The sequence below is a fragment of the Bombus impatiens genome, unplaced genomic scaffold (genome assembly GCF_000188095.3).
Source record: "Bombus impatiens unplaced genomic scaffold, BIMP_2.2 scf_0637, whole genome shotgun sequence".
Lineage (NCBI taxonomy): Eukaryota > Metazoa > Arthropoda > Insecta > Hymenoptera > Apidae > Bombus > Bombus impatiens.
This window is the reverse complement of record NT_177056.1, coordinates 2,243,145-2,268,249: the sequence shown is the minus strand read 5'-3', so window position 1 is coordinate 2,268,249 and position 25,105 is coordinate 2,243,145. Positions and strand designations below refer to the sequence as shown.

Below are 25,105 nucleotides of genomic sequence, written 5' to 3'. Positions count from 1 at the left end.
TTGAGTGCCGGTCACCTGTGACCCCCATGGCATTCAACCTGTTAAATGGTACGGCAAGGGATTGGCACGATCACACACGCGACAGACGTACGGACAAAGTTAGAACGCACACTGGTGCAATACTTGGGAGCAATCTCGTACTCTGGTCGAGTTTGCTGCGAACAATTGGTTACACTCTGCGTCGATCGTCGATGTTATCGATCGATACCATCGTCGGTTAAAGCTGCTGTCGTGAATCAGGTCTGGCGTCGGTGAATCGCTGTCGGTGAAAACGGCGTGGGTGATTTGAATGGGACCCATCGCTCCGCGGCAAATACATTATCAGTGGAACGTGCAATATGCTACGTCCAACTGTAAATTATTTGCCATCCAAGTCAGCAATAACTCGAGCAATCGCAGTACTCCAAACCATTAAGAATCGAAATTCCCTTTCATAATGGATCTCGTCGATCTGTCGTCGATAAAGAGGCCGGGTCGCAGCTTCCGCTGAAATTATGAGAGTTATGACGGAATCATCCTTGGCCAGAGAACTTTTTAATTAAACGTTCGCTCTGTGTGTGTGTGTGAGAGAGAGAGAGAGAGGGGAGAAAGAGAAAGGTAGAACTATCCTCGGCCAGCAGAGAAGTTACAAGAGAAAATTTGAGCTGGCCAATTGCTTGTACAACATGCGACCACTTACTCGTCGCGAAATATTTTGCCCTCGTTCCACCAGTTTTCTTGTGTATTCGCGAATACCACCAATATTTCGAAACTTCCGCAGCCTCCGTCTGCAACTTTTTAATCGCCGCTAGAAGCTCCAGTTCCTCGCGAACAGCATGTCCTCGCGATACCACGTTGTACTTTGTTGGTCGAATATTCGTGGACGCTTGGTTACTTTTCACAGAAACGCGTCTCGACGTTACGAATGGGACCAGCCAGGATCGTTCATCGTTGTAACACGATCAAATTTGTTTTTAAAGGGTAATGGACATTAGGAGAAATTGGCATCTGTAAGTGTCAGACACTGTGGAATTGTTTCGTCGTTTAAAAAGCTCGGTCGAGTGTCAAATATGTAGACACGACAGAGAAGATTTTTCCAAACGAATGAAGGGACTGTCGTGGTTCTAGCGACAGTGCGTAAAATTAGCTAGAAGTTCGTCGAATTGCTTATTTTAACATATCATCGATAAGATGTTAAATAAACGATTCGTTTCACACGTATTGTTATTGTAAATCGACCAAGATGTGTCCACCTGCTTATAGATAAGCGGCAATGTGTAACTCGTTTAGGATTTTATTCCCAGCGAATTTTTGTTTCACAGTTCTTGTGTTATTTCTGACAGCAGTCCCTTCGACGGTCATCAACGTATCGAACGGAGAAATTTTTCGAAGCTCGCATTTTCCCTATGTATATTGCTGCAACTGGCTTGTTGGCTGGCTGTTTGCTTTTCAATTCCATCCAGGTTACTCTGAATGTTTATCGACAAGCATTTGTGTGCTTTGAAAAAGCTATGTACTGGATATTGTACAACGTTGTGAGTGGTTATGGTGACGAGCGTGTAGGTTGCTGTCCCAGGGGACGTCGAAATAAAAATATTGTATTGTTTTGACAGTGACTATATTATAAGAGTTTCGTGTTGCGAAATTTTCCTTAAGTGCAGCTTTATCGAAATAGGATAAGGATATTTTCTATTTTTAACGAATCTTTGGTGTTTCATGTAGATCGTCAATTTTAAGTCGCATGAATTTTTTAAACTGTTTATTTGCCATATAAAGCAACAAAGAAAAATACTTCTTCGTATCTCGTAATAGCTGTTTTAAATTTCCCATTTTGTTTTCTTTTATTGTCACGAACGAACAGCTAATAAATTCTTCCGCTTCTTTAGAATCTACAAAATTCGATGAAACGGTTAAATTTATAGTACAAAGCGTCCATCTAGCGCGTAAAAATACTTCCCGAAATCAAGTTTACAAATAAACAACGTGTAGCCGTAGACAAACAAATATTTTCAATTCTCTGCCTTTAAAAATCTATGAAATTTTCTGGAAAAATGACGAACCCTATCTAAGTTATCTTTATTAGTCATACGTTTTTTCCTGAGTCAAGTTCCCAATAGAAGAACGTGCGGTTCTATCGAAATTGATAATACAGAATTTTCTGCTTCTTCCAAGAGCTAAATTAACAAAATTTACTAAAAAAAAAAAAAAAATGACGAAGACTTGTTTAAGCGAACTATTGTGCCAGCCACTACACTTTTCCTTAAGTTTCTAATACAACGACTTAAACCTATTATAAATAATAGGAATTTTCTGCGTGTTGGAAAACGTAGAAAGATCGGTTAGAAAAATTGCAAAGGCCCGTCTAAGTCAACTTCACTAGGCACAGACTTTTTCTTAAGTCAAATTTCCAACAAAAGGTCGTATAGTCAGAACGAGACGAGTAAAAGAGATTTCCCGTGTCTCTTAAAATCTACAATCTACTCGCTGGAAACATTATGAAGCAAGCCCTACTTTAAGTCGACTGTACTGCACATAAGTGTCTCTTTAGGTCAAGTTTTCAATAAGGAGTGTGACGAACAAAGCCTAGAGGGGAGGAGTCCGAGGTGGAGGGTCTGCTGGTATCGATTTCACGGGCCGATTATGTAGCAGCAGTTGCCGATTTTCCCACGGCTTTGCCTGGAATCGTGTAAGCCAACTGAAGTAATCGTATCGCTACGATAAAAAGCTACGATAAAGGAATTGGCGTGAGCCTTTCGTGAGAATCGTCGGAAATCTGTCGCGAATGTTCAGCTCTCCCCACTCTCTCCGCGCTTCCCCCTCCCCGTTGCCGCCCAGACGAAATCCGTCGAGACTTCAGTTTCCGCTTTGCTCCTCGTCTCTCTCTCTCTCTCTGCGCCTCTCTCTCTCTCTCTCTCTCTCTCTCTCTCTCTCTCTCTCTTCGAGCTTGTAGAACACTTTTTATTCGCGTTCGTGCGCCACGCCAAATTCCAACCGCCTGTTTATCTCGGCCGTGGAACGTCGTTGGAACCCAGTCACAGGAAATTAACATTCGTTATGATAAACCAGACATTTTACTCTTTTTGGCCAGATGCTGCACGAACGATAACGAATTTAAATGAAAAATATTTTTGTTACTCTTCGTTTGTTTTCGATACATTCCTTTCGCCGTTTCTCGATGGTTTGGACACGTTTTCCAGTTTTTAATAAATAAATCGTCGTCCGTTAGGATGAAACAGCTCTTTCGTTCTATTTTTGATAGAACGTTGTTGAAAAAGTAATAATAATTTGGATAATGTTTCTGGAACAATTAATTGGATGTAAATATTGGGTTGGCAACTAAGTGATTGCGGAATCCTAACCTCAAATGGTAATTTAAATTTAACTGGAAGATATTCTTTTGTTATTTTTCTTTCTTTTCTTCTTTTTTTTTTTTTTGATTACAGGCTTCGTTATTTTTTGATTTTTTATGCTTTTTCCTCTCGTAGTTACGTTTTAATAAAGAAATTAACATTCGTTGGGATAAGCCAACTCTTTTGTTCTGCCTTCGGTGAGGAGTTGCCGAAGAAAGGAACGAATTTAAAGGGACAATATTTTTTAATTATGAATTCTCTTTTCTTTTTAATTATACGTGCTTTGTCATCTTTGTTTGATGCTCCCTTTTTCATCGTTGTTAGTCTTTCATAAACAGATATACTACATTAGCATGTCGATAATAACAGCAAACGAATTTTTCTCTTTCCTGTTATAACAATAGAAAGGCACATCGAATTGAAATCTGAACATTTCTTTCCCTGTTCCCTGTTTTTATTCTCAGTCTCTACGTGTTTTTTTCAAACACATTTTTTTTGTCATTTTTACCTGTCCTCTTTCATTATCAGAATTTTTTTCATGACGATATTAAATGATTGTGCGAATGACAATGATGAGAGAACTCTTCTCGGCGCCAATGTCGTTGGAAAAGCGATAACATATTTTCCATGGAACAAAATTCAGGTACATGTACCTCCATATTCTCTGAACAATTTTCCCAACATTCCTCAAAATGTTACGAAATATATTGAGAAAAAAAGAAAAGCGAATTTACTATGAAACTATTGAACCGAGTTGCATAAACATGCGATTAAAGGAAAAGCAAAATTTTTCCTGTCCATCTTATCCATTCGATCCATTCGATCGTTTGAAATTACCAATTGCCAACGAAAGACAAACATTTCTGCCGCATCTTACGTTGTCCTATCAATCGGCTGAAATTTTCAACCGCATTCAGCAACGTGGAAAATCCTGTTCAGAATTCGCTTCCGTTGAATTTCGTGGAAATTACAAGGGGATATTACAAGGCAGACACGCCTCCATTTCCCAGGTTTCCATGTGAAAACAATCGAATGCCTCATTAGGACGCACCATCCTCCCCGTTTAATTCCTTGTTCCCAGGCAATTCTGCCCGATTAATGCACCACTTCGACCATTCTCTATTAATGTACCGACCACACAGTCTCATCTACCTAACTCCATTTCCATCAAAAAACCATTATCTTTCGAAAAAAAAAAAAAAAAAGAAAAAAGCAAACGTCGTGAAATTTTCCCGGGCACTTTTCATTCGACAAAGACTCGCGAAAAAAGAAGAGAAAAGAAGAGATGGAAGAAGTAACAGGAAATAAGAGGAAGGAAAGTTCGAACGTTTCAATCAGAGACTTTTAACGAACGGAAAGAAATGTAAACGCGATGTGCCATTTGCAGAGGGAAGTTTGTTTCATGCAAATGTCGTTGGGGAGTGGTGCAACGAAAAGAGAATTTCATTTCACCCTTCTTTAGCTGCTTGTTATCTCCAGCTCTGCGCTAATTTACACTCTGATCGCCATATAATTGGCCAGCTACTCTTAACTTCGCCCCCTTCCCAATCGGCCTGGATCGCAAGAAGTAGACGAGTCGAGATTTTCGAGTTAAACGGATAAAAGGAATCCTTCTCTTGCGGATAAAAAGGGGCGAGAAATCGGCTGAAGTGCGATTCAAGTGGTGGACGTGGAAGATGGTTTGAGCAAGTTTAATTAAATTTCGATGGTAGCTGGAACCAGCAAGTTCGTCGTAGCTCGCTGCATCATCACACTCTTTGATATTGTATCATTTTCGTTTCATTCATAGCGGCGTGTTCGGTGTAAGAGACTGGTCAGAATTATTTTCGCTTTATTTTAACAAACTACTTTCTACGATTTTGCAAATAAATAATAATAATAATAATATAAATCGTTATGAAGGAATTATTGGGTTGGCAACTAAGTGGTTGCGGATTTTGTCATTAGGTGGCATTGACAAAATCCGCAATCACTCAGTTGCCAACCCAATAAATGTATAATATTGATAATATAATTATACATTATAATGTAATAATTATATACAGGGTGGTTGGTAACCGGGTGGTACAAGCGGGAAGGGGGTGATTCTACGCGAAAAAGAAGTTGAAAATATAGAATAAACATTTTTTTTTTAATTTTTCCATCCAGACAACGATCTACAGTGAGATCCGTTATAACGAGACGCGATAAAGTGGACGCGTACCGAACCAAAGTTCAAAGTCGATTTTCTCAAAAACAAAGCCTCGAACGAAAAATTTTTATTCTATATTTTCGACTTCTTTTTTCGTCTAGAATCATCCCCTTTCCGCTTGTACCACCAGTTACCAACCAGCCTGTACATATGTTTATAGAATAAAATAATTATATATTAATGATACTAGTAATAAAATAATTATGTATTAATGATACTAGTTTCTTCATGCACACACACACACACATATAATCTAAATACGTATGTTTGAAAATCATGTTCGAACGCGTGATGCGATCCTGTCATGTTGGTCGTTTTCGATTAGCAATATTTTAAGCGCGACAATGAGAACCGTCGTGGTCGTAAATCGGGTTGGTACCAGTCGAGGACACCGTTCGTCTCCCATTTCCATGACAATATAAATCAAAGGTCGGAAGATTTACGATCAGTACCGTTGCCACGTAAACACCGCTTTTCTTTCCCTCTTCTACTGTCACAGTCTTTGCTGCGACTTCCGGTCCACAGATGCGAGAAGCTGTAGCGACGTGGCTTATGAAAAATGCGACCGTTAACGCCGCATTAACCGTGTTACGTCGAACTCTTTAACGTCGAAAATTAACTCTTAGAGATCGTGTTACTATTTAACAAAAAAAAAAAAAAAAAAAATTCGAAAGAAAAATGAATATATATAATAAATTCGCAATAAGACCTATAAAAAAAAAGATCAGCTAAATCGAGAAAAATTAATAATGCAAGTAGTACAACTGTTAAATTATCGTATTGAAGAGATACATTAAGGGTAGATAGTTTTTGAGGAAATTGGATGAAAATGAGGTTGAGAAGGAACGTAAACGGCGTCAAATTCCGTTGCTCGCATTTCACTTACACGTAAGTGCCAGCAAGGCCATTATCAGTGGAAGTTTAACGGTTCGTACACCGATTGGCGGTTTGCCTGGACGGCGCGAATTAACATACTCGATGCTCGGCTCCCTGTAACCCCTGGTTTACCGTGTTCACCGCAGTTGCACGATTTTCCTTCGATCCCTCGTTTCGCGGGAATTACGGCCATCGTCCCTGCTCATCTCTCCCATTTTCCACGCTGTAATTCCGACCGGTAACGGATACCAAACCAGCCAGCGAACTACCATTTATCAAAAATAAAATAATGAAAAAAATCTACGGGAAGACAGATGAAATAATTTTACCATGAAATTCGTTCAGTGGCCCAAGGAAATTTGAAACTGAAATTGGCAAGTGGGAAATGATGATCTTGTCAAATTGGTGGCAGTCGTCGGTTTTTAAAGATATTTTGTCATTAATAAGGTCTGGTAGTCTGAGCAAGCTCGAGGAAAATTTATCATTTATTAGCGGATAATTTAGTATGAATTTTTTAACGTTATTTAATTCATAGGTTAGACGGAGTTGTTATTATTAAAGATTGCTCTTAGCGGAAAATTATTTATGAGAAGATATTTTGTTTTGGTACTCCTATCTGTGTGGCATATTTTATGGTAATACAAATCATTCCATTATACTGTAATATGTAAAGTAATATATGTTTAAAATGTAATATCAAATATATACAGTACAATACAACAGATAAAACAGACTATGCTATGATTAGCATTAAAAAAGTGTATCGAAATTTTGAAGCCTGTTACACAACTGAATAATGTGCAGAAAGAGAAATTGATCGATTTGGCTATTGAACGAAATTGTATTCTTATTCATTGAAAGAAGAGTTTGAACTGGTAACTTCAAAGACATAAAGTTAATTCGAGCTGTAAGGCCACTAAGTTCCAGCTGATATCCACGCAACTGTCTAAGAAGTAGAATAGGTCAATTATTGAATAGACGAGTAGAATAACTCAGGTAGTTGTCGGTCAAGGGAAGTGGTAACGTTAGTGGTCAGACAGGTGACATGGGTCGGTTACCAGTAGATAAGGAATATAAGTAAGTCATTGGCTAGTCAGGTGGAAGAGGTCATTGGTTAGTCAGATTAGCGAAATAGGCTGGTTATTAATCAGACAGGTGAACAGTATCTGTTACTTGTCGGTCAAGGAGAGTAAGTAAATTATTAGTCAGACAGGTGACGTGACCTCTCTTAGTAATCAAATTAGAAGAATAAATCAGTCATTGATTGAGACGAGGGAATATTTCAGTTACTAGCCACAATATCTGATTCTGGCTTGTGTTTGTCATTTTGTGGTCAAGGAGAATGTGTCAATCTTTAATCAGCCGATAGGAATCAATTCTTATGGTTAACCAGACAAGGAGAATAGGTTAGTTACTGGACAGATAAAGCAGATGGGTCAGTTACTAGCGAAGCCAGTGGAATAAGTCAGTTACGTATCGGCCGTAATAACGAAATTTCGTCGGAAAATAGTTATGAAGACGGTAGTTCAACAAGTTTCTAACAAATATTAATCCGAATAACGTCGTTTCATCGCGAAAAAAGTGGAGTAGATCTATTATTAATCAGCCGAGCTCGATAAAACTGTACAACAAGCAACTTTTTATTTAATTTACTAATCAGAAACTAGTTTAGTAACCAAGTCTCATTTGAAAAATATTACGGAAGCAGTAGTATGGCATATATAAATTTTCTAATGAATATTAATATAAATATTAATATTAGAACGTATCATTTATTCAGGAATAAGTAGAGCAGATCTACTGTTAATCAGCCAAGCCCAATAACACGATACGACAGTAGAAGGAACGATCTTTTTGTTTAATTGAACAATAGAGAATTAATATAATAAGGAAGTTTTGTTCGAAAGAAATGATTAAAACGCAGGCACAACGTATAATAGCACTTCGTAATAGCGTGAAACGTCCCATGTCCGCTTCTCTCGCCGTATAGCGAAGGCATCGCGTGGCTGGTTATTATTTTTCCGCAGTCTAGCAGAAGGTCCACGGTTTCAAAACGGAAGCATAGTCATGCATCTTCACTGCTGGTATTCACGTTTTTATAATCCTTTGCCTTGCGGCGAATATTTTACTGTCAGACGCTTCGCGAACAATTCCCTTTTGTTATTTTCTTGGTCCAGTGGGAACGTTCCTCGAACACGGTGAATTTAACTTCACTGAACGCAACTCGAGGAACGAAGTATTAGACGCTTTCGTTGAATGAAGCTAAAGAGCAATGGGATGCTTGATTAATTGTTAATTGCAGCCGGACGACCAAGTTGTCTCTCCTCGTGTTTAGCAAATACCCAGATTACGTACATTCGTTCCTTTTGCTGTTTAACCTTTCCTTCGTTTAATTAAAATTACAGTACGGATTTTTATACAATTCTTTATGGACCTAATTAAACAAATAGCGCTCAAGCAGAGGTTTCCTACGCTTGCTAAATATTCTAACGAGTATCGTGCCAGTGATTTATGAAAGAAAATTTATAGAATAAGAAATATAAAATAGCAATATAGTAAGGAAAATAAGATAACAATATGATAATTTGATAAATTTTGCAAGATGAATTTGTATTTAAATATGATGCATAAATATAATATGTAGCAATACATGACAGCTATCGAGTGGTATAGGTATCTGTATAGTAGAAAAGTTAGTAAAATCCATAGTTTGTCAATTTCGAATTTTCTTTTATCGCTTGGACATGTGACAGGTCTTCATATAGTACGTGCATTCTATGCATTTTGGCAACCTTGAATTTTTTATAAATATTTACAATGCTTACATACATACTAATTATTATTCACATTCTTTAATTCAGTTTCGACAAAGAAAATATGTCTGAAATATGTAAGATTCTTCGTGATTTCAAATTACTTTCTGTCTAGTGAAGTCAGACTAGCGAGATCAGACAGATAGTGTTCAGACTAGTGAGATCGGGCAGGTAGTGTTCAGACTAGCGAGATCAGACTAGTGAGATCAGACTAGTGAGATCAGGCAGGTAATATTCAGACTAGCGATATCAGACTAGTGAGATCAGATAGATAGTGTTCAGACTAGTGAGATCAGGCAGATAGTGTTCAGACTTTTGATATATAGATATATTAAAATAAAATAAAATATGGTTAGTTTTTGGTTCAGTACATTCAGACATAAGTTAAATGCAGTGAAAGTTATTTCAAATTAAATTTATATTAAGTGCAATTAAGTATAATTAAATGAGGTTTTAAGTTAGGCCAGCTAAGTACGGTTAATTTCACGCAAATTTGGTGGTTTTGCAACGTTTGCAACTTGACTAAAACTAACCTTCAAACAAGAGAAAATGAAGCACGGCTAGGTCCAAGCTGCATTCCAGTTAGACGGACTGAACTAATTCCACCGCTATCATAGAACTGAGAGAACCGACACGCACGACCAACAAATAACTTTTCAACGTTACTGCGATAATAGAGCTAATAACATACAACACCTAAAACATAACCTAAAACGAGCATATTCAAATTCTAGAAAACTGAAGATCAGATATTCCCTTTATTCGATGCCATTGCATTATTTCCAGTCGCATTATTCCGGGATAATTACCCGTTTCGAGTTGGAATTTTACGCGTAAGCTTAATTATCTCTTCTATTTCGATTTGTGAATCGACTGGACTAATTTCGATAATTGACTCTGAAGTCGACGCCTGTGTGCATAAACGAATCGAAATTTCACGATCAAGCAAGAAAATGCCTGACGCGTTGCAGGCTCGTGTTGCGTTCAGAATAAACGAACAAATCGAATTTGACTATCGTTCTGCAAGCAGACTGGAAAATTCTGCATTAGTTTTATCCTTCGAATCGAGGAAGTCGGAGTTTACAGAGAAAATGCACAGGTTCGTAATAATTGAATTAATTCGTAACTGGCCGTGAATACATGGAGTCTCGTTTCCACAGATTAGGTTAATTAGGGGAAATTGAGGTTAATTGGAAATCACGCTAAAAGAAGGTCTTTTCAGGATTCGCAAACTTCCACATTGAAAGACGATGGGATATTTTCCATGGAAAGGGATCGTTTTACCTGTTAAACGTTTGCAAAATAAAATTCATTTTCCGCATAAGGAAATTCTTCAGAAGAAACGCTACTGTGTTTTTCTTTGATTATTCGATATTTGCCAATTCCATTAATTAATTAAGTTTACATTGCACGGCCTGTAAGTAAATGACACGGTCGATACTCAATTAAGATCAAATTACGTGATGTGAAATTGAAAAATTGGTTTGGTTAATTAAAATTTATTCAAACAGCCAATAAGAGATCTCGAGAAGAACATTTCAAACTGTGGAAAAATGTCAAATGTCCACCTAACGATATCCAAAGCTTCTTCAAACGACAAGACAGTGATATACGCTTGGCAACTAACTCATTGCGAATTTTGTCATTAAGTGGTACTGACAAAACCCGCAATCACTTAGTCGCCAACCAGATTACAGACAATACCATCCTTTTTCACTCGTGTCTTATTCATTTGTCAAGAAATCACGTTCCAAAATCAAGACTGTCATCCACCTATTTATTATTCTACCTTCTGGTGTACTCGTCATCGCTAAGCGATTAATGAAGCCGCGATGAAAAATGAAAAATTAAATTCATACAGCAAAGTTTGCTCTGTCAGTGGATACTGTCACCACGACTGATAACGCTCTTGACAAACTCGTGTCTGTTCTGTTACTACTGTAATGAATATTGCTGATCCCGTTGCATACACTGGTTAGAACTCGCGTCTTGTCATTAGCGATACGGAGCACGTGCTTCACAGAGGCGAAGTAAATTGATCAACGCCCACGTTCCGTGGTCCATGTCGCGCTATAACAGGTATTTTATTTGAACAGGTGTATCGTGTCTGTCACAGCTACACGACACGAGAGCCAGCCAGGCTTTTTTAATGCGCGTGCATGAACGTTTGCAAAGTATACTGTTATGCGTTTCTGTGATCGTAAAAGTGCACATAAAAGGGGAGTTCAGAGTGAAGGAAATTAACAAGTGAAAAACAGCATTGAGAAATGGAAGAGGGAAATGGAAGAAGCGAGGGAAAGATGGAACAGTCTGAAGGAAAATAAAAGAAAACGAAAGAAAGGGAAATTTAGGAAAAGCGAAGGGAAATTAGTAGGCAAGGGAAGGAAAATTGAAAATGAAGGGAAGGGAAATTTAAAGCTAACAGAAGGGAAATCGATCAATGGGAAATTTAAAGTAGAGGAAAGGGAAACAAAGGAAAATTGTGAGTTAGGAAAAATTAAGGAAAAGTAAGAGAGATAAAAGAAAATTAAGGGAAATCCGGTGGCAGGGAAACTGAAAGAAAATGAAAAAACACAGAAGATTTGAAGGAAAAGAGAAGAAAATAAAGGAAAATTCAAACGAAAAGAAAGGGAAATAATGGAAAATGAAAAGCTAACAATTCCTGAAACGTTGTAGATCTTTTTCCTTTTTCAAAATGAAATCTACATGAAAGTATTAAAATCCAAAGATCATAGTAAAATCAATAGTTTCTATTACGAATCAGGCAATTTGTTCGTATAATTAGTTCATGTTATATATTCGACTCACGTTTACCAATTATACTGTTCAATCAGTCCAATTAATATATCCAAGCTTGTTTGAGTTATCGTTTTTCTATACTCAATATATATTCATATATATAATCTTATTGAGTATAGAAAAACGATAACTCAAACAGATGATGTGAAAACATGTTAACTGAACCTTTCTATTTTCTTAACTCAATGCCGATATCCACTCTGAAAAATTAGCCTTACTTAAGTCTAGAATATCGTGTTTCAGGCAAGGGGATCCTCACTTTCAGAATAGACGTTAACTATGCTTTATTGTACAATAAAGCGATGCAACGATCAATAGCTTTACGCGTGGCATGCTTGGTCGTTTGACACTGCCGTCCATTATGCCGGTCACAAGCATGAATTTCGATAGGAATAACCTTGTCCTCTCTCCACTATGAGTCAATTACCACTACCCTTTGGTTCAACCTGTCACAGCGAATAACCATTGCCACTTTGACTCTATCTACGTCCTGTCTACTTAGCAATTTATCTTCCTTCTTATTTTATATGAATACATTTTGTTAATTGTTCTTGAAAGATGGTTACGTGAAAAATATGTGTAGACAATCGTACGAATAATTTCATATTTTTTCTCTTTTTTCAGAGGGACAAGTGGAATAGACATTGATCTGCGCAGACTTGACATAGATCAGTGCCCTCTGCCACCAGGATCCACTCAGTTGAACATCTTTGCAGCCAGTGACAAATGCAAGAAACGCACCACCGAGGTTAGTAGATTTATCAATAAAAATTGCTAGCTTGTATTATTGGTAAAATGTTGATATTTTAGTCGCCAAATTTTTTCCTTTCCTTTTTTTTTCTTGTGTATCAGTTATTTAATATTTTATTTGGCATTGAACGAAGTTCACGTCTAATTGTAATTTTCAATTGCAGTGCATCGCCATCCCTGGACTTGGATTCCGTCGTGGAAGCTACCGATGCATCTGCAAACGTGGCTTTTATTACCCGGACACCAAGTCTATCAACCGGTACTACAATGGCACCGTGATCGAGGAAGAGTACGAGAAATTGATGATGGTAAGTTTTTCAAGCAAAAAGAAGTACTTGAAAATTATGTTATATTTTGTCCTTCGTGCATTCAGTCGATAAGAATTGTTTATAAGATTCAGAAAGCACAGTTTGTGGATTCTACAACTATTCTAAACTACTCTCACCCAAAAGTATCAAAAGGTTACTTTACACTATATTTCAAATCATTACATTTTAGACTATCTTTAAAGTTCTGACAAATCCTCAACAATTCTTCTCTTGGACTATTCTTAAAAGTCTGAAAATATTCCCAACCATCCCCAGAAATTCCTTTCTTAAACTATTCCTAAAAGTTCAATAAAATGTTAATAAAAAAAGCCTCGAATCGCTTAAAATTATCCTGGAAAAGCTTGAGAAAAGAAGTATTTCAAATACCTTGACAAACTATGGCCATTCTTCAATTCGCTCTTAAAACCATAATGAATCTCCCTTAAAAACTGCTCTGCTTAAAACTATTTTTAGGAAAGTAAAAGAGGCGTTAAGAAATTCTCAGACTATTTTGAATCATCCAGAGAAACCGCCAAAAAAGAACTATTAATAATTTTCTCCAACTACTTTGAATTCTTCTGGACCTGCAAAGGAATCTCAGACAAATTACAAGACTGCTTCTTTACTGACAATTTATCAGTGTCTCGTGGCTCTGATTAAAAATCATGTACAAGGATGAACAGCCGGTTAATTCCAGGTCACAGAATATTCTTTCCTGCGAGGATCTTCAAAAGCAGCTCCGCTGTAAATCGGCTTGCCGGTTGCTCGAGGGTTCTTAGCCTGGTTAAACACCTCTGAATCCCTCCTTGTGTCTTGTTCCTCTGTTGATCAAAAACTTGGAAAAACTTCAGGATTGTGGTCTCTTGCTCAAAAGATGAAGAGAAGGAAAAATGGGAGGGAATGAGATAGCACGTTGCTTTTGGCATCCGGAGTTGCCTCTTTCTTCCAAGATCCAACTTCTCCACCTCTTCAGGTGTCTCTCAATGTTGAGTCAGGAATTTCGTGGATAGCTCTTGCACAGTTCTGAAGAGGCAGCGAAATCCACCACCAAGGAAAAAGAAACGCTTCAATACCCAATTAGAGCATAGACACTGCCATTGTTCAAGTGGCTCCAGGCCGGTTCACGAGTAACATTTTTCAGTAAATGTTTGCAATAAAACATGCAGGCTGGCGAGAAGAAGAAATTCGTAGAGACGGTATTGTTGTAGAATAGACATTTTGTCAAATGGAATTACCAATTGGACATTTTGACAGTCATCGTGCTGAACCCACGTTGAGATTCTTCCAAGTACATAGAGAGTTATAGTTTGCTAATTATTATTGACTGCCTTCAGGAATCTCACAAATTACTCCTATAAATCTCTAATGGTACATTATCAACTGGTAATTTTAATTGTTCTTAAATTTCTTCTAAATATTGGGTTTCACTCAGTTGTCAATCCAATATATAAGAATCTGTGCTCTTCGTCATCTTCTCTTCAGCCAATTTAGAAACTCTCAAATCACATATTAATGTACATCAGATATGAATAAAAATGTTTATTGGGCGTAGAGTTTTAAGGGCTTTAAATCAGGTCTCGCAGAGACTAGCGATTGCTAGTCAAGTTCCCCCAAGTCCACAAAAATGGACTCAACATTCTAGCAGTTCTAAGCTATTCGCAGTCTGGTTGCCGCGTTTCTCACTTGTCGCCATCAAATAAAACCCAAGGACTTTATATCGCCTACGACCAAGACCGGTGATTCCCTTTTGTCCCCAACGAAATACAGAACACGTTGCTGATTCGTCGGTTCCTTTGAAGTATTCGACTAATCTCTGCTGAAACGAAAGTGCTGCACACGATCCACGGACCTGACCATTTGAAACAATTCCGGCACCTAGTTCCAACGTGGACGACCATACTATGTCGGTGTTAGGCGAACGTTACAGACCACTGAGTCGCCGAATTAGGCGACTGAAATGGGAGTTGGTGATTGGTAGACAGACTGGGATCATGAGCTAACCTGCAGTTAATTTATTGCGAACATAACTCAAAGATAACATAGAATAATTTGGTCAGCGTTTTGGTTTCATCGTTGGCTTCTTTCAAGGTGGTTTGAATTAGGTTGGTTGTTAGACGTGTATGGGATTTATAGCTTGGTCTATGGATCTGAAGGGTTCCTCGATCGACTGATGGAGATGTAAGAAGGTGGTAAGTCGTAGAACATGAATTTTTATGTATTTAGTAGAAATTGAACAGTCAGACTATCACGATTGGCCATGTCTCATAGAAATTTGGGTGATTTTAGATGCCCCTGGGTCAGACAAGAGAATTCAGACGATGGTGGTTTCGTTTAATTACCAATTTTACATAATTGTAAACCTGCAAGCTCTCTCGTTGATGTTGCATCACTGGGACACCACGTGTCAGAAGACTGAAGTCTCTTTGATTCATTTGCACAGTCCTTTACTGAAACACGCTTATATCTAATTAAATCAACCGAATGGAAATGGACTTTTAGACGTTGATTCGTGCAAGGAATTTGCATACAGACAAAGAAAAATCTTACTGTATGTCAAACGCTTCGTTCACACTACGTTGATCCTTTTTAGCCAGGCAGTTGGCATAGAATTTCAAACATTGACATATTGTACTTTACCTATGTGGCGTTGATTTGTTGTTGATAGGTCGTTTGTAATTGTTGATAAATGACCAGGGATCGAGCGTTTCCATGAAAGGCTAATGCCTGAGAGTAATTAATGTGCTGAGAGGAAAAGGGCCAAATCTGTTGATTTTACGGTTAGTGTGAAAGGACAACCGCATTCGAGGCTGAAGGAGAAGTCGCTATTTTAATGAGCTCCATGCAAAGATGAACATAAATGCACATACTGTGAAGAGCAATATGAGAGAATAGTGGGATTTCTACTTGCTTTCGCTTGAGTACCATGAGAAATTATTGTGTAGGACTGCAGATGCTACGTTTATGGTTATGTACGTTTTAAACAATGAAGCTTGACGATCTTTTGGAAATGGCTAGGATTTAGGCTATCGGTTGGGAATTTTGCATATTTCGTGTTTCTTGCACGGTGAAATGTTTTTGGAATATCGTTGGCATTACACACAGTATGTTCATAATATTCTGAGAATAATTAAGTTTTTGAGTATTCGTTTCTTCATTTTTAGCTCAAATTGCGTTGTGTTCTTCTTAAATTTCTTGTGTTTCTGAAACAATGAAATTTTGTAATATTAATTCATCAAAAGTTCTTCATGTTGTACACTATATATAGTATAATGAAATATTCTTGAAAAATTTACTACAAATCATTGTCTGATTAGATTTAAAGAATTGTTTAAAGAAACAGTATTTAAAAATTCACTCAAACTGTTACCATGAACGTTAATATTTCTCCACTATCAGCTACATATTTTTGAAAATTACTTTTTAACTAATTCTCTACAAGTTGACAAGCCTGATAACAAAATGCACCGTTTTGCAGTAATTTCAGGCTAATAATAGCGGCCTTGCCATGCATTAAAAGCCTCGACGACGCAATTTATTTTTACTTTGCATCTTTCTCAACGACTTGCCACAAAGAAGAGGAAGAAGAAGAAGAAGGAAAAAACACAAATTTCAAGGAGAAACCTCGCAACCATTTTTAGTGAAAGATCCATATCGTTGTTTAAATTATACGAAGGCAATCGGTCAGGATGGAGCCCTTGCAACACCGTGAAAGGAGAAATCACGCGAACTATGAAAATTACTTTATAGCAAACGCGATACAAAACTCGGCCTGGTTCTGTTCGTTCTCATATTTTCCATTAACCCGTCACGTAATCCAGAACTGCACGTCACAGACGACGTGAGCAGGGAGGGGAAAAAATGACCCAATTCTTCGTCTCAAACTTTACATTTTTTGAACGGCCATCTAATCGAGGGAACGTCAAACTCGCGTTAAACTTGAAACAATCGTTTCCTTTCTGTCAAAACCAAATAACCGTGCCAATTTTACTCTATCCCGTATATAATCACACGTGTCTGCGTATTTTTCCGATATTTCTGTTAAAAAGGAAAATAAATAAACGCATGTCGCATGTACGACGGAAATGTAGCGAAAGAAATAAAACGAGAAACTTTCAATAATCCCTGGGGATCGATTGAAAGTGGAGATGGATAAGTTTTACTAGTTATTTAATAAATAAACATTTGTCAAATATTTTATGTCATAGAAATGGTATTTCCATAGGTTGAGCAATATTTTTCTCTAATATCATATAATATGTTCATATAATCACATTTTATATAAGAAAATTTAATATTTTATTTAATATTTCCATAACTTGGCAAAGTTATCCAACTATGGATAAATCTTGCTTTTAATTTAACAAACATTCATTTTCCAAGTATTTTACTTTGATATAATAGTTTCTTAAATATAATTTAATTAATATTTTACTTAATACAATATTTCTATAATTATAGCAATGTAACGATGAATAAGTTCCGGTGCTGGCCTAGTAAACGATTGTTTCTCAGATATTTTATTTAAATAATATTCGCGTGACTATAATTGAACAAGAAAAATGATTGTTTCAATTAACTGATAAAGAGTGACAAGATAGTAGCGGAAAAAGGAAAAATTGAGAAGACTTTCGCTAGACGTGTAGAGCTTTCAAATTGTTGAATCTATGATTAGACAAGGTATCCCATAGAATTGCCACATGCCTTTTCTGAAATAAAAAAAAAAAAAAAAGAAAAAGGCCGAGATAAAAATCTAAAAATAAAAGGGATTTAAAAGAGACTATTTTTTTCGCGAGTACAGCTATGTATAGGCTTTTTACAGATGCACTATTTTTTGGATTATAAATTTTGCGTATAAAGGTATTGCAGTGAGATGATGGGAAAGTGAGGTATTTTGAGTCTCTAAATGCTTGATAATTTTTTTGAATCGAAAAGAGACTGATTACATAGCTTTTATTTGTTAGGTCATTATTTATTTAAACTACTGAAAATCTGTTCAAATTTCTTCTAAACCAGTTGCATGAACTTTGTTGAATAAACGTAAATAACATAAGTGGTCATACTAATCAGACACGCAAAAAGGAGTTCTATAATTTAAAAAATTACAAAAATTATATTGTAAATTAGTATAATATAAAGAAATCAAATGTATAATACGCACACCAAAAAAAAAGAAGAAAATAAAACTACCTAGCAACGAGCTAACAATAACAATTGATATAGGGACACTGCAGGCTCCTGAATCATCGTAACGATCGTACTGCATTAAAAATTGGAACAAGCCTTGCAACTTTACCCAAGAATCTCTCCATTCCGAAGAACAAGAAAGGAAAGAAACAAAAAAGGAAAAAACAAAACAAAAAGAAGAAGAAATTATCGTGTTGGAAAGCAATAGAAATTATTTCATTTATACAGCTCTACAGAGGCTAAATTAATCCCTGGAGAGTAGTAAAGGTAGGAAAAAAGTGAAGGGAAAAAATGCTTACGAAAGTATAATTTTTTCTCGTTGAATGAAAATGTGCGGAATTCCGTGGCAACGTGCCAGAGGAACAACTATCGTGCCCTCCATAGGGCCGTTTGCATGAAGCTGTGCTGTTAAGTACACGACACTAACGCTGGATATCGAGTTTCAGGTGATTCTTCACTTGTTTTTCCGTGGCTCGTTTCTCAGAAACTTTTTCACGAAAACAACGGATACGAGTTTTGGAACGAAATCGTAGTTAGCAGCAGAATTCATTACCGAATCGCTATCCACGTTCAATCGTCCGTGACGAAAGTGAATTAAACTTGTGGATTGGAACCACGGATTATCGAGAACCCGTCATCTTAATCGACAGAAAATTATTCGAGCGCCCAAGAACCAGAATGCTTATCGTCCTCTTCGTCCGAGCGGTAAAACGAAAAAGTTACTAGATTCCTTCGTAACTTCCGATAATATTCCCTAGATGCACGTATGCTGCCCTTTGGGCGCAGAAATTCCTTCGAGAACTTGAACGCGACGCAGCAGAATATTCCGTGGTTATTTGTGCTTGGTCGTGGTAAATAACTTGGCGTGACACGTGACTAGTTGGAAATCTATTCCAAGGATTCTGTGAACCTCATTACGCTTAACCCATTAAGAACCCATGACGCGTTAACGCAGCAGTTCATTTCTAATTTATTCCTGATTTATGTAGTTGCTAAATTCCAACGAATTTATATTGCACCAATGGAAAGCGATTACGAGAATTTATCCAATGTCTTTCCACAGTGAAAATTTCAAAGGTTAACATGTAAATCTCCATTACTAAAAAAAATTTAATCTTTTTCCCATAGAGAAACGCCTCAGGATGTCAGGGTCAGTTACGACCGATATTCGCCAAAGGTTAGATAGAAGAAAATGTAAAGATTATGGTTTTAATTTTTGGCGCTATAATAGTAAAACTACGACCGCGTATAAACATCTGATTAAAGGAAACTGGTAATTTTTGAATGGCTGACACGAGAAACAAAATTCCAAATGATAGGATTTATTGTGTTGGCAACTAAATGATTGCGGATTTTCTCATTAACCCGGAGGAACATTCCGATCTCTTTTCCATGAACAACACCTCAACATCTGTCATAAATCATTTGTGCAGCGATAGTTACGGCCAAGGTTCTCCATTTTGTGGCTGCTATTCGGTCAAACGCTATTTTTCTCGAGCACCCTATACGGCCAGCGCATAGAAGCTTGGACAGTCTGTCGATTCGTTCGTTCCTTCGCGCGAAAATGGATATCGACAGCAGCCACGCTGTCATCCGCACTGTCATCCGGAGTTATGTGCCCGGTTTGACGAGCGCACCTGCGCCGGACGGCGAAACGATTTCCCATTGGCGTTTCAGCGAAACGTTATTAATTCGTCGACCCGTCGCATCGAATGGTTAGTGTGACGTATGAAATGAGATCTTTTCATCGACGACTCAGTCGGTAAGGCAGGTTCCTATCGTTCGGTCAATTGAACTCTAGGGATTTTCGAGATCGATCGATTTTGAATCGGCTGTATTCCTTTTTATAGATGCGCTTTCTTCGATTACCTTTCTAAGCATTGATATTTACTATGAGACTAGAATTCGGACATTGTACCATCGGTCAAGAGCATTTCCATGGTAAATGAGAAATTAGCGATGACAAGAGAAATGATGGAATTTCACATTGAGATCCGGATCGTGTATAACCTAGATTTGTATTTAGGTTTCGTGATAAATTTAAAAAGTAACGAGGACCAGCATGGTCTAGATCGCGCACAGTCTACATTTAGGTTAGTTTGGATTTTGTCAGATTAGACGGAAAGTTCGTTGCAGATACACAAAAAATGAAGAACAGTTTGTTCTGGTTTCTTCGGTACAATTTGAAACGAAGCTTCACACTCATTGCAAAACCTCTGGCAAAAATATAAAACCACGTGTACTGATGATCCTATCCGTCACAAACATGTGTTAAACCAGGTCACCATGTTCTCAAGAAAAAGCAATGTGTCATCGCACGCTAATAGCAACAGTTCCCATGTTTGGGAAAAAATGGTAAAAACAGAGCAGCTCTCGAGAGAGAAAAAGAAATTTCGAGAAGTGTGCGATACAAGACCATTCGATGCAGCCCCTCAATTACCGTCGTTGCGAGCTCTTCAGTTTCCTCTGCATAGACTTTTCCCTTTTTCCCCACCTTGTTTTGTTCCGGCGAAATAATACCTGAACAATAAACAGAACGATAAAACCAGTTGATTCGGCTTTGCTTTCGTCCATTTTCCTAGTTAGTGGACGTTGCCAGTGAAACGGGTCGCATAGACGTCACCAAAGGTATCGTTGAAAAGAATCATTGTCATTTGTTCGTTAATGTTCCCCACTATGTTTCTCGTCTTTATGATCCTCGTTTCTGTTTGTTTCTGGTGACTTTTTCTCGCTTTTGTTGTTCCCTCGTTTCGCTTGTTTCATCCAATTGGAAAGCTGCTATTTTCAGGCCTGACCTTTAGGCCAGAATGGGTAGATTGTGGGTAGATTGTGGGCTATTGTTGATTGACAATGGTTCCAGTGGAAGTTCGTTCTCTATTCTCTCACGCGGTTCTACCGTGAAAATTAAAACATGTATCCAAAATGTATTAATCCGATTGAAGAATTTCTTTCCACTTTACGTGATCTCAGCTTTCTTATAAAATTTGCTAACATCGAAGTATTCCAACGTTTACAGTAAGTTGCCAACTATTCGGAAATTGTGTTTGAATCGACGTTATAAAATTCTATTTTAGCTTCTATCCGTTCTTCAGCCGACAAGCATCAAGTTGTTTCATTCCTCGTTTCACTTAGAATTTCACTTATTTTATTTCACTTGGAATATTAAATCGTCCATATTAATCCTTTACTCCATACGTTAGATTCCCGGACCAAATTCGCTCCTTGACCTGGAACCTTTAAACATAAATGGGATCTAATCCAAATCTGACTCAAGCCTTCCTTTATTCCCCACAACTTCGCTACAATCGAGATTGAAACTTCCAAAGAACCAGAATTCTGTACGGTATTAAGACTTCACAGCTTTCTGGGGTCCACCCTATAATTGAGTTCTTATTCACTTCTTAACCGGAATTTATAATAACTCAAAGCCCATTCAGATTCTTCCTTGTTTCACGTGACTGCTCACTGTAGTTGTAAAATCTCTGAGAATCGGAACAGCGAAGGGTGCGAGGTTCGCTTGCCCCTTTTAAGATTGTTACAGGACTAATGACACAGAAATCTGGCCTGAGCCTATTCTCATGAACCTTTTTCCCAACTTCCTATCCAATTCAGCTTATTCTCTGGAAATCGGAAGTTAATTCCTACATGCGAGAATATTCACGATTCCATTTACCATATCGACTGGTAGTTCCTATTGGTCGGTGCAATTCACCAAAATCAATTGTCAATTCGTCGACGTCTCCTCGACAGTCAGGCTCTCACAGAAGCCTCTTCATCGCGCGATGCTTCGAGCTTCAGCGCTACGATTACGTACAGATACGTAGTTGGCCAAAATTTGTAACTCGTAATTGTTCCTAGAAATGTTGCAGATTTCGTGGATTCTTGTAAACTCGAATGATTTATTTGCAAAATACGTGGATAAAGATCTGAGATGTTGGACGATCCTAAAATTGTAATTAATCTTGCGAAAGTCGAGAAAAGCACTGTGTCAGTTCTAGCCTTCATCCTCCACTGTTATCATTCGGTCGAGGATGAGCTTTGGTCAAAAATTCCAAGCTATTTAATTTGTATTTCATAAAAATGGCTAACAATTGTTGCTACGTAGGGTACAAAGTACAATGCAAAAGGAGATACTGAAGGATTCAGTGAGACACTCAAGAATCCGGTGACCTAATCGAAAATCCTCAGTGACCCATTGATATCAATTAAGAGCTGATGGAAGCTGCGATGTCTAATTTCTGAGAGATTAATGGGACGATAGGACGAAGGTATCTGATCGTCGACGATCCATCGCTAAAACCTCCCCGTAGGTTAGATATCTAGCTAGTTAGAGTGGAGACCGCGGTGGCCAGGCCTCTCGTCATCGTCGACAAGCGAATTCCAATCAGAAAGCAATCAGCGGTAGCGCAGGGTATGCGTCGGTTTGCGTTAAACTTCAGTCAGAATGCCTGGGACGTAATCAGAAATGACACGCTGTCATAGTGAACAGACACACTAAGCTTGCAATATCGAACGATCACCGACCAGCCAGGGCCACCGTTCGATTCCCGTGTCACCTCTGTCTCCAATCCACCGTGTCTTTCTGACGTGCAATCTCATCGGCTGACGAGTACCTATGACAAGCGAACCATTGCTACGAGAATTTGCTATCCATCTAAGCGAGACTCGTGGATCAATCTTGTCAGATTGAAACTGTTCAAGACCCCATACGATGCACACAGTCTTACCAATATTTGTCTACCAGTGTAGCTGTAGATATTTTTCTCATCATCGAACGTGTTCTTGATGGGAAAATAATGTAATGGGTATGCTTCTATCGATTGGATGATTTTAATGGACGTTTTTCACTGAATAATATAAAATAAAATGAACTGTGGAAGGAGGTAAAGATCGGAAGGATTTGTTAAGACTGAAGATGGATAGTTGATGAAGAAGTGAAATTGATAGGACACAGATAACAGTGTTAATATTGTGATAAGTAAATAGTTTTATAATTACAGAGAGGGTGAGCAAATAATTAAGCACAAACAATTTTGTTAATGTGATTAACTGACAGTTTAAAACTTGGAAACTGCTGCTATCTGAAAGATGAGAAACTTGTCATATTCTTCCTCTGTAGTCTTCTATTTGATAAAGTATACTTATTTTGGAATACCATCCAAGGAAAATATATTTCTTAGCTTGTTACTTGTTCCTAGCTATTATTAGCATATTCTGATTCGTGGAGAATCACAGAAATCATTTTTGTAAAATTTTAATTATAATATTATTCCTTTATATTCTTCACTCATTGCAGTATAAAAATAATATTGTGTGTTAAAATCTACTTAAAACCCTGCATGGGGCGTAAAGATACTCGGTTCTATCATTTTTCTTTCCTGTTCCACGAAAGGTAACCACTGTTTGACCATAAACTGCTTGTTCCACTGACGTGGCCACCTGTCGACCGAAGGGGCGAGCTGTTCTACTGATTGATCCACTTGTCCGACCATACGCGACCCTATTCTACTAATCCCCGTCACTTGTCCGATTCTAATCGATTTTTTCCCCTTGTACCGGCCAGGAACATCACTGTGGATTATCAATTAATCGACCAAACGAACCAGAAAACCATTTAAACCGCGCTTCGTTGAATTCTAATCACTTTTGCCAACTTTCCAAAGCATTGCCGTCCTAATGTTATTTGAATTATCATTATTCATGGCATTGCGGAGTCAACGGTTCGGATTCTATACGTAAGTGTATTGTTAACGTAAATTATTTCGTCGTTTCGGCTTGTCACAGATGTTTACAACGCGTTGAGCGCGAAGGTCGCACGAGTGATTGACCCATTTCACTGGTGAATGCGAAAGTTACCACCTCTCGTCGATTTCCATTAGGTGACTTACGCTGTCCGCTTCTGCTCCGCCTGTTTGCATCTCCCAATGCTTTTTAGCAGCTGCTTTTATTCTTTTCTTCGCGTTTCGACCAGCTCGAAATTTTCCTGACAATTTTTTATTCGAAATTTTTGTGAAATTTACTGTTATCCGTTATTGTTATTGCTGCTATGTATGGTTTTGCACCGACAGGATAGCGTTACAATTTTGGTACGTAAATTTTAATAAAATTTCAGAGAACACAATATTATTTTTATTATCGTCACGTGACTCTGATTGCGTTTAGGCAAATTCGTATTTCCATGAACACGACTAAATAAAGAGAGTTTAATTGGGTCCGGATGAAGGGAACAATCGTCCAGATTAACATTTAGCTAAAATTTGTCTTCTTTCTGCCTGATGGACAAATTAAAATTAATAATATTTGTGAGAAATAAACTTCATATAAACTAATTATTTTTTGCACGAAAAAATTCCCAGATATTTTCCATACAATTCTATATATGACAGACAAATTTTAGACCAAAATCTCTTGCACTTTTTTCAAAAGAAAATCCCAGATTTTCTAACTGTCCGAAATACCACGTGGAACGATTTCTGCTCGATCGAACAGCCTCCAATTTAATAAACTTTCACAACTTCTCCGTAGAACAATAATTAATCACCGGTCCAATTCTATTTTCCGCCTGATAAACTAATTCTACCCTTTAATAGTTTCAGATAGAGAATTGGGTGTCTGACTGGCGTTTTATACATCTCACAGCTATTTTCCACTCTATTATCCCTCCTTGGAATTCTATCCGCTTAAAAAAACAAGCTCTTAATTAACTTGGCTACACGGTTTCGAAATGTTACACCAGTTCAATTAAGAGTAAATTTCGTTCCGTTCGCGGACGTGTTAATAATCTGGCTAACGAACTCGACACGATCCGAGGGATTAAAATTGCAACAAAGCTCGCGTTCAAGTGCTCGTAGTCTT

At 37.7% G+C, this 25,105-nt stretch overlaps 1 protein-coding gene across 2 annotated transcripts in view; it reads left to right on the top strand.

Annotated features, from left to right (window-relative positions):
- Window positions 1-25,105, top strand: part of LOC100744027 (probable G-protein coupled receptor 158) — a 165,651-nt gene that overhangs the window by 68,890 nt on the left and 71,656 nt on the right. For both annotated transcript variants that reach the window (XM_024369671.2, XM_024369670.2), the window contains exons 3-4: window positions 12,633-12,756; window positions 12,923-13,066. In XM_024369671.2, the coding sequence (XP_024225439.1) occupies window positions 12,633-12,756; window positions 12,923-13,066 (268 nt within the window). The remainder of the gene's footprint in view (window positions 1-12,632; window positions 12,757-12,922; window positions 13,067-25,105) is intronic.